The 10,779-nt window shown below is 38.5% G+C and overlaps 1 protein-coding gene across 1 annotated transcript; it reads right to left on the bottom strand.

Moving 5' to 3' along the window:
* Positions 1 to 477: 477 nt before the first annotated feature.
* Positions 478 to 10,112, bottom strand: LOC103155448 (transmembrane and TPR repeat-containing protein 1-like). Its single transcript, XM_007577134.2, has 6 exons — positions 9,758 to 10,112; positions 8,887 to 9,031; positions 8,654 to 8,791; positions 7,214 to 7,336; positions 1,909 to 1,986; positions 478 to 1,332 (listed from the first exon to the last, which is right to left on the bottom strand). Exons 1-6 carry the CDS (start codon positions 9,823 to 9,825, stop codon positions 1,207 to 1,209), a joined length of 678 nt encoding a protein of 225 aa, XP_007577196.1. The 5' UTR covers positions 9,826 to 10,112; the 3' UTR covers positions 478 to 1,206.
* Between the last annotated feature and the right edge of the window lie 667 nt (positions 10,113 to 10,779).

Here is a 10,779-nt window from a genome sequence, read left to right as displayed (position 1 = left end):
TTCTTCAGTTGCATCAATTCATAGCTACACATAAAAATATTTTTTTTTTGCTATATTACTGTTTTTGTTCATTACCTGAGAAAATAATTTTATTCCTACATTCAGTTCTCCTGATGGATGTGTCTGTGGAAAAAACAGTTCAGGTCAATTGCAGTCTACGTATTGGGCACCCCTGGTTTACACACTCAAACACAACCCTGATTGATTCACGACTTAAGGATAAAATAAAGTGTGGGTAAGCACTACATTCCTCTGACTTGGTGGTGTGGAGTTTTGCCACCAGTGAGAAGAGAGACAGACTATGCATTCAGTGGTAAGTTTCAGCTACACCCTGAAAGAATTCTATGAGGGTTCAATAGAATGCAACTCTCATTCTATTGTACAAAGGTGAACTTGTATAGTGCTTTATCAAGTTCAGAAGATCCCAAAGATCCCAAAACTACATTCACCCATACATGGGTGAATGTAGTCATTCACCCATGTAGTCATGGGTGAATGACTACATTCAGTCATTCACCCATTTACACACTGATGGCAAGTTACTGGATTGTAGCTACTAGCCACAGCTGCCCTGGGCCACACTGTGCCACAGGCGAGGCTACAAAACACTAGCCAGGCCCTGTGACCGCCACCAGCAGGCAAGGTGGGTGACATCCTGCCCAACAACACAACAACAGAGGTGGATGGAACAAGAACCCAACAATTGAGGGATGGTCTCCTACCACCACCACCCTGTTGTCTGTGATGTCCATCACTGACATCAACACCATTCTCTAGTACACAAACCTTTGTTTCAGAATGTCCTTTTGACTTCTAAGGAGCTCTCAGACACGTTCCCTTCAGGTCAGAACCCTTTCTGATTCTTTTCACTTTCTTGAACTAATAAATATGGGAATGATGCCTGAAAACAGAGGACTGAATTACAATTGGTGAATATACTTATTTAGAAAATAAGTCTGCATCTAAGTAGGCTACACTATTAAATTAAATCACGATAAACAAAGCTTATGAAGTCACAGAACTTCCGGTGGTCTCCAGTGGTCTTCTGTGTTATTCTCCTTTTCATTCTGCTGCACACAGATGTACCAGCAAGCCTTCTCTCCTGCTCTGTTTTTGACAGGCTGGACTGATGCAGTGACCTGGCAAAAGTCCTCTCCCAGAGCGAGCTGCTGACCTCTGTTCAGGACAAATTTCATGTCTGCCATGTTATGCTCCACCTGTCAGTCTCTTCTCCAGCCGGTCCAGCTTTGCCAGATTTTCCTTGAGAAGTTTGGAACCAGGATTCAGATGCAGGGCCCGCTCATAGTACATCCTGGCAGCTGCATAGTCTCCCTGTGTCCAGACATGTTAACACATGTACTACATTCAAATAAGGATGCAAGATAGTACAACTAAACTAAATAAATACAAAGTCTTGCACTTGTATCGAAGGAAGGAGCACACAGATCTGCACTCACACCTGTCTATGATTCCTGCTCTCCTTAATCATAGTCTGGACATCTGTCGCCTCCAAATCACTGAATAGTAATAAACAGATCTACATATGATAATTATTAGTCTTTAATTCTGATTTAATTCATCCAGTTATTTTAAAGGAACTGATTCAAGTTCTGCATGATGCAACATATGAATGATCTGCACATAGCGTTCAGTGACCATCCTTGCTATTTCTACTATTTCCAAGCTTTGGGTTCAATTTTTTAACGTTTGACAACTGTAGAGTATTTCTATGCTATAATATTGTAAACTATACAGGCACTTAATATGCTATTGTTTTCATCCAGAAATTTCATGAATGTGCACAACACTGGATAGCAAAAAGACTATTCTTTTACATGCCATCCATAGCTAGGGTGCGACTATGGATGGCATGTGAACATAATTTAGATTTTTTTTAAACGTTATCACCTTGATGTGCTGAATCCCTCCCATGTTCATCCAGGCCTGAGACTGGTCAGGCTTCAGATCAACAGCCAACTTGTAATTCTAGTAGGAGAGAAAACAGACAATGAAGAGACCAAATGGATCAACAAACAAATCAGAAAGCTCCAACAACAGTGGCAGTGCCAGGGCGGCGCTGGGGGGTGCTATAGCTCCCCCCGGAAAATATTAGATTTTTTTTTTCATCTTATTTAACATTACTTATATGTAGTTGTTGTGGCATTTTCATCAAAAGACACAAAATAGAAACAAATTATTATATACTGAGTTTTAAAAAAAAAAACATCATGAAGAGGATTTGAACTTTGTCTATGCGTATTATCACTTCCGTGACATGCACACGCAGAGCAATCCTCTCCCAATCATTCAATGTCATTTGTCAGCAACTGAACAATCTGCTGTCACAATTTGTCAGAAAGTGTATGTCCTTTATCTAGATGAACTGATCGTCAACACAATATTGACAGAGTTTATCATTGCAAACTACCATATGTTAGTCAGCACGAAGTTAATCGGTAGTAAATATAACATTTTTTATCATAAGGACACTTATTGATAGTCAAATCAAGCCCTGTAGTGGTTAATTAGGCAATTAAATAAACACAAGTTAATTTAAAAAAAATAAAAAATATGACAATATGACCCTTTGCACGCGACGTCACTGTCTCCACCACGATGGATTTGCAAATCTATGCTCTCCTATATATAGCCTGTCAAAATATGTAAATGTGGTAGCCTAATATCGCTTTTATTTAGTTGATTTTGTTAAATGGTCACAAGGTGCTGCGCGGTTGGCTGCACAAACAGTCAAGGGCCAAAACCAAGCTTGTCATTTTATTTTAATGAGGAAAAATGCAGCGATGGATAGCAGCAGTCAATCATAATGACCGGCAGCTCTTTGTGTAACCGCGGATTTACAGCGAACACTTTATGCAAGGTAAGAAAATTAACGTTTGTAAGTATGATTAGAAAGATATCAAATATCGCATTATGGAGAAGGTAGCGTCTAACCATCAGTAACCATGGAAACAATGCCACGCCGTCATGTAGCCTAGCATGTATGGGAAAAAATGATTAGCGTCACGTTTTCTGTACGTTTGTAAGGCTGCTCTGGTTTAAGGGGAAACGCTGTTTATGACATAGTGACATAAATCATGTGGTGTGCATTCAGGCAAAGTCGGTAATTTGATCAACACATCAGGAGGGAGGAGGTTCGGGTCGGTTCACATATGAGCCCAACCAGGTGTGTTAACGTTCACAGACAAATTAGCTTGACTTGAACAAATAGAAGCCATGAATAAACACAAAAATAACTTGGGAAAACAACTTCAGCCGCTCAGTTCCTTACTCCAGATTCTCACTTCCGATGTACATTATGGCGCTTTGAATGATAAAGTGACGTAGTTGCACAGGGTCAATACTAGGGTATCCCCTTTGTCATGAATGATGTTTTAACCCAAACAATATATGAGATAATATATAAGATAAAATATATATCATCTTGAAGTAATCTGGCTAATGGCTCAAAGCAAAGCTATGTCTAAGCGTCAAATACACGCAAATCAGTCTGATTAAAATAACAATACTAATGCGTGTGTGTTGATAACTATAGGGGGAAAAAATATCCGTCATAGCACCCTCAGTAAAATGCTTAGCTCCCTAGTACCAACACAGCAAATTCATAAGTGTCAGATTTCCAGTGCAAGTGTTGCATGTTAAAAATACAGTGTTAATTCAACAACATGAGTGTTAGTTTCCCAAACACTCACTAAAGGGTTCAAAAGAGTTAAACAAAAAGCAATCCAGTCCAGTGTTGATTTCTAAATGAACTCCAACAGTCTAAATCAACACTCAGTCTGGTGTTGATTTAGAAATCAACATCAGACAGTTCCTCCCACAATTGTAACATACTTATGACATAACATCAATGAAGGAGCAACAGATACAGTAGGAGCTACACTTGGCCCCCAGCCTGGACCTACAGGAGAGGCAAAACATGCCTTCAGGGATCCAAATTTTCTTTATAATATCTGATGAGGACTGTAAGGATACCCCAGTAGGTTATATAGTAGGTTTCCCCATTGTTGACTCATGGTTGCTAAAAAACCTTAATCTGACTTTAGAGACATAGTGAGTGTAAAATATTGAATAAAACGTTGTGCCACATGACTGGCTTTATTTTCACTCTTACATTTAACTTTATGACACACAAAACTACAAATGAATCGTCCTTATTGTCTCCAAGTGCATTCTGGGTAAAGCTTGTCACCATCGTCATCATCAGTCACTTGGCAACAAATGGCAAACTAGCTAGAGCATTTCTACAGACTACTTTAACATGTTTTGAATTTGTGTTGTTTCATTATTAGTGACCAGTAGCCTGATGTTTCTGTTCTCGGTTTGTTATATTTCATGTCAGATGGATTTCAAAATGACATAGTCTCTCTCTCTGGTGATGAAACTTGTTAGCTTCGCTGTTGTGGGCATGTCTATGTTGTAAAGTTAAATTATCATGAGCTTTATTATTTGGGCCAGGTCATTAGCCCCGCCCCCCGGCCGACGCCGTCTTGTTCCGCTGCTGCGCCTGAGGAGCGGAGGCAGCAGTATGGCGTCTTGTCTGGAGCTTATAACAAGGTAAGTTCCATGTTAAAATGATCATGTTTTTGACTATTTTTTGTGGAGGCATTATTTTTCCGTTTACACAAGAGTATCGTTTCATATACATGGTTTGCTTAACGTACGTTTATTTGCTTGGATATCACGGTATATACGGCTGTTTATTATCTTAACCAAACATTTAAACTGTCAGGAAAATCTGGAGGCCATTTGAGTTAATATTATTTAGCTGCGGGTCGTTTTCTTTAAGTTTTTGGCTGTAGACTGCAAAATGGGAGAGTGGCTGTGCTGGACTGTTGGCTTGATCTATGACACAGGGGTCAAACTCCAGTTATGGAGGGCCACTGTCTTGCAACATTTAGATGTGCTGCTGCTGCACCACACCTGAATAGAATAATTAGGTGATTAGCAGGACTCTGGAGAACATATCTACACAATGAGGAGGCAATTTGACTCTGGTGTTTTGTACCTATGGCATATCTACAAACTGCCAAAATGTTTTTTCTTTGTCAGTCTTTCATGTTAGTGACTGAAGCCTGTTATGATGACTTCAACACATTTCTTCAGACAGTTTGGTATGGTTTTTAATGCTGTCCAAAAATGTTTCTAGAAGCTGACTAACTTCTTAAGTAATTATTTCTGACTTTTTTATGCTTTATCTTGTAAACCGGGAGGGCAGAATATGATGGTGACACACACAGGTGAGTCTGATTAGTTTTGTTCACACTTCTTTTTAAAATATTTATTTATTATCCTAATGTTTCTGCTATATTTCCTGTTTTTCCTTCTAGGCTGGAAGTCTTCCTCCTTCATGTTGGTGAAAACAAGAGCAGCACTAAAGACACTTCACCATCAGTGATCACAAGACCATCCATGGCCGCTTCCAATTAACTTTCAAAGCTTCACCTTCAGTGCAAAGTACCATGAATGACCTTTTCTTGTATATTGCTGTCAGTGCTGTTTGATGTTTTGAAATAAAAGTAGATTATATACTGCAACTGTGCTGGTGTTTTTGTAGCATCTAATGTGGCATCTAATGTCTTTTAAAATGAATTTGGGGATTATTGATGGCCAATAGTTTCTGGAGAAGAAAAAGGTTTTAATTGCTCTAGTGGTAGTAAATTGACAAAAAAAAAGTGAGTAATGAGAGAAGGGGAAGACCGGGAAGCGAACCCACGACAGCCGCATTGATAACTAAGGCCTCTATATGTGGGTTGTGCTCAACCCCTGTGCCACCACAGCACACCCTGCTAGTAGTATTTCAAAACTCAGATTTCTATGTTAATATATACTTTACACTGTTCCATGTTAGATTAACATTCATAGTGTTAACGTTTGACAATATGCACTAGTGTTGGATAGATTAACACTGAAGTGTGTTTGATTTCAACTACTGTGAGTGTTGATTCAACTCTATCACAAATAACACTTTCAAAGTGTAATTTCTACACCACCCAGAGTGGACCAATATAGACACTTTAAAAGTGTTGAATTTAACTCTGTAGGAGTTGATGGAACACTTCCAAATTTGCGATGTACAGAAAAAATTCTGGACCCGCCACTGTCCAACAACATTTGGCATCAGGCTGCATAGAGTCAAACAGTCCAATATAACAGCAATCTAAGTTTAAGGTGAAGAATAATTGAAAACATTTTGGAAAAAAAAAGTATATTGAATATATGTAAATGAATATTCAATTAACAGGTCTTGTTGTCTACATGAATCAAGTTATGTCTGTAGAAATCAGTAGAAATCACTCCCTCTGGTCTAATGTGTCCTTTCTGACTTTGCTCTTTCTATTGTGCAATAAAGATTCATTTTAAAAAGTGAAAAGTGAGCACAACTTCTGTACAGAAATTAAAAAAGGATTGGGTTTATTCCTGGCATCAACTAACTAGCAAGTTATATAACACGGGTATTAAGATTAGTATTCTTTTTGACTACCTTAACATGACATACTGGCTTGGATTAATTAGTCATCATTTAGCAAACTTTATCTGCATGGAACAACATTACTCAACTTGCACAGTTTGTTTGGAAAGAACTGTGCAAAGTTTTTTTTCACCTTTTATTGTCTCTGGTTGGTTGGATGAACATGATTCTGACACACTGCCCAGCATTGCTCAGTAACACATCACCCCTCAGTGATTCACATGGATAATACCAGCGTTAGCATGTATTACATACACATGCATACTTATATTTAAACATACCTCAGAAAAACATGTTGCCACACATAGATTAAGCAGTTGCAACAGCTGGAAAAAATATGGTGGACAGAGGGCATAGATATGGGAAGGTTGGGAGACATGTCCCATGCGTACCCCTGTCCATTGCACCATACTGCTGTTGCTATCCATCAGGTGATGGAGTGTCTAATTTAGACACTGTGAGCCGCAACAAATGTGGTGTCTGCAAGGAGAGGGAGGAAGAGATGCACCTTTTCTTAAACTTTAATAATTTTGGCAATGATGTAAAATCAGAACAGAAGTGCTTGTGGTGGGAGTACGGCTCTTATTATGTTCTGAAATGTAAAACCTTAAATTTGAAGAAAGCACACTTCATTTTCACCATGGGGTATAAATTGACACCGAAATCACCAGGGAAACATGGGAAAGAGTAATTTGAAAAAAGACAGAGGGGAATAGACATTACCTCAAAGGCTTCATTCAGCTGGTTCATCTCTCTCAGCTGGTTTCCTTTAGAGAAATGCAATTCTGCCCTCACTGTCAGATCAATGGGATTCTGCTGCAGTGCCATGTCCAGTGCCAGTAAAGCCTGACACACACATACACGCGCACGCACGCACAACACACACACACACACACACACACACACACACACACACACACACACACACACACACACACAATGAATAAGGTTACATATCTGCTACATTTACCAGATAGTTTGTCAAAAGAGTGAGAAACAAAAAGAAGCGATGAAGTCAGACTTGTCATTGCAAGACTAAAAAGACAAAGAAACTTGAAGCAAAAGCACAAACTCCATCTTTATTAGTTCTGCTGAACTGTTCAAAGCACTTTACAGCAAACTGATTGACCATTTTCATGTATGTCTGGGACTATGTATGTCCATCATAGTCCCAGCAGAAACATAAATCCAATTTTATCATGATGAGCAGCAAATATGCCTGTTAAAATCACTGGTGATTTTTATGAAATAGAATGCGGGAAAGCAGAGGAACAAGATGAGTGGCAGCTGCTCTATAACAGTTGGTTGCTGATATAACTTGATTGTTTCCATGGAAACTGCAGGAACAGAACCCAACCACTGTTGAGAGTTGATGGTTTGTGACAGAAATCACAAACGCTGTGAAACAACCGAACCACTGTACTTGACATGTAGTCAAGTCAAAGTTTATTTACATACCATATTTACAACAACCTCAGCTGACCAAGGTGCTTTGCAACAATCACAAAATCACAGAAAATAAAATTAAGTGACTTCTGCTTATGGTGGCCATGGACACGTAGGAAGACGTGCTGAACCTCGCTCTGTTGTTATGGAACAATTTGACTGTGGAAACAATTTTGTAAAATGGGTCAAAATTTTATACAATAATCCCTGAGCTGAAATAATAACTAGACTTAGATTTATATAACAGAAATGTATCTAAGCCAATAAGGATCAATAGAGGCTGCAGACAAGGCTGTCCATTATTGCCTTTGCTGTTCACTCTAGCAATAGAGCCATTTGCTATCGCAATAATCACTGTCGGACCCACAGAGCACAAGAGCTTCCTGTTCGCAGACGACATCTTATTCTTATCAAAGTTAAGCAATAAAAATGATTTAGGAAATAATTAAATTATTTTGTGAGATATCTGGACACAAAATAAACAAAACTAGATAATCTGTTCTGTTACTTCAGATATGTTACAGTTTAAGATAGTGACAGAATTTAAATATTTAGAAATACATTTCTTCAGATCTTCAACAGGTAGCTGAGATCAATTACAGACTCATATTAAATGAAGTCAATAATTCATTTGAGAGATGGATGCCACTACCAATATCTATGATTGGAAAAAGAAATATAATACAAATGAATAATAATAGAGGTACACATACACACCTCTGTGTAGTTGCCACGCTTGCTGTAGATGGCAGAGAGCAGGCGGTAACATTCAATACAGGTGGGCTCTCTGGAGATGATGTCCAAGGTCATCTTCTCTGCCTCTGAGCTCTGCCCAGCCATGGCCAGGACCTGAGCCTGGGGCAGATAACAGGTGTGTCAATTCTGTATGTAAGGAAATAAGTATAAGCAAAAAAATGGGTTGTGTGTGTTTTTTTTGTTGTTTTTTTTACCAAAGCCAGCCAGATGTCAGTACTGTCTGACTGCAAGGCAGCAGCCTCTTTGTACACATGCAGTGCCTCCTCATAGCGGCCTGTGTTATAGTACAGCGCTCCAAGAGGAGTCAGGATGTCAACTTTCCTGGTAACCAGCAGAGCCCTGCAGAGGTCAGAGGTCACCATTTTAGCTTTTCATGAATGTGACTACATAGTCTGCAAGTAACTAGACACTCTTTCATTTGCATTTAGACTTTAGAAAAACATTGTTAAACATATGAGTCCTACACAGGTCACGCTGTACTGGTTCAAAACTGAATGAGCTAGTAAAACGAAAGCAAGACCTTTCCTCAGAGGTGGCATGTTTGGTCCAGGTCAGTGAGTAGTAATATAAATAAAACTGATGAAACCCTCATTTTGCCTTCTTTATGAAGAATAACATTAAGCACTGAGGTCTGGTGGCTGTGGAGAACATTGGAATATAACAATCTCAGTCTTGTTTCACAAACTTAGGTTTTATGTAGTTTAAAAAAGATTCTGACTCCACTAGCTGCACGTGGCAGCTGAAATCGACACTCAGTAGGTAACATAGGTAACTTTTCTCCAATCTGTCTGTCCAGTTTGTCTAAATGTACAAAGCTGCTATTTAGTAAATACTTGGCATCATCGGAAACAGTGAAACACTATTTTTTATTAATAATGACTGAACATTTCAAAATATTGTTTTTTTATTTTTGTTGTAATGAAAACACAGCAGTCATTCAGAGCACCATGACATGATCTGATAGCTCCCTTCAGAAAAAGGAAGTTTCATCCTTCATTTCCCTTTCTAGCACAGTTAAAGTAAACACACACAGCAGCTTCCACTCGAAGTAAAGCTGTTTATCACCTCTTGTACCACATCTCAGCTTCCTCATTCTCATTGGATGATCGCAGAAGACGGCCCAGGTTCACCATAGCAACATAATGTGCTGGCTTAAGTCGTATTGCTTCCTGATAATGAGTAGTGGCTAGATGCCCTTCTCCTGGAGGAAAATAGTCAAAAGCGAAAGGAGAGACATTAAAAGATGACTTAAGGGAAAACTGTTGTTGCAAATGTGGATGTGGGAAAGATGGGGAGAAGAAGAAATCAAAACTTCAAAAGAAGTCAATAATGTTCTTTAGAATCAGATCAGTCTGATTTAATATTATCTCTTCTAATATTAACTTTTTACCTTCATGAAGATTGAAAATAATCCTACATCAGTTCAGTTGTTTTCCTTTTTGTGTACTGAGCTAGGTTCTGATTCTGCTGGACGTTACTTCCTGTTAAAAGGGAGTTTTTCTTCTCCACTGTTGCTACATGCATGTTCTGTATGAGAGACTGCTGTAAAATCAACGACACAATATTATGACACAATGCAAGTCCAGGAGGAGTAAATGTTCCAAGTCAATGACTTGATGCAAACTGCTGCTTTTTATATTATATATATATATATATTTAAAACAATTATAACAATTATTAATTGATCATACTGTAGCGTTTCATAACTAGGATCAGTTGGAATGTATGTGTAATTGAGTTGAAATAATTTTTTGCAAAGTGAATTGGACATTTGTTGTGAATTGGTGCTATATAAATACATTTCATTTAAATGTGTTAAGGCTTTTGGACAGACAGACAAAAAAGAAAAAAATAGAACCATACTGATAATGAAGTCCAGTACTGGGTTGTGGGTTGGTTGTTTGACATGCTGTCTCAAGCCAATGCTTTTGTATAACATTGTTCTTTTTGCCCCTCTGTCTTGGAGGTTAACATGGATGTTGAAATCTCCAACAATGATAAAACACTCATAATCTCAGTACATATGACAGACAGGTCACAGAAATATTGAAAAATTCTTAAATCTAAACTTTGGTTCAGGTTATTCT

Source organism: Poecilia formosa, unplaced genomic scaffold (genome assembly GCF_000485575.1).
Source record: "Poecilia formosa unplaced genomic scaffold, Poecilia_formosa-5.1.2 Scaffold429, whole genome shotgun sequence".
Classification (NCBI taxonomy): domain Eukaryota; kingdom Metazoa; phylum Chordata; class Actinopteri; order Cyprinodontiformes; family Poeciliidae; genus Poecilia; species Poecilia formosa.
Note: the sequence above shows the minus strand (reverse complement) of the source record. Positions and strands in the feature narration are given on the sequence as shown.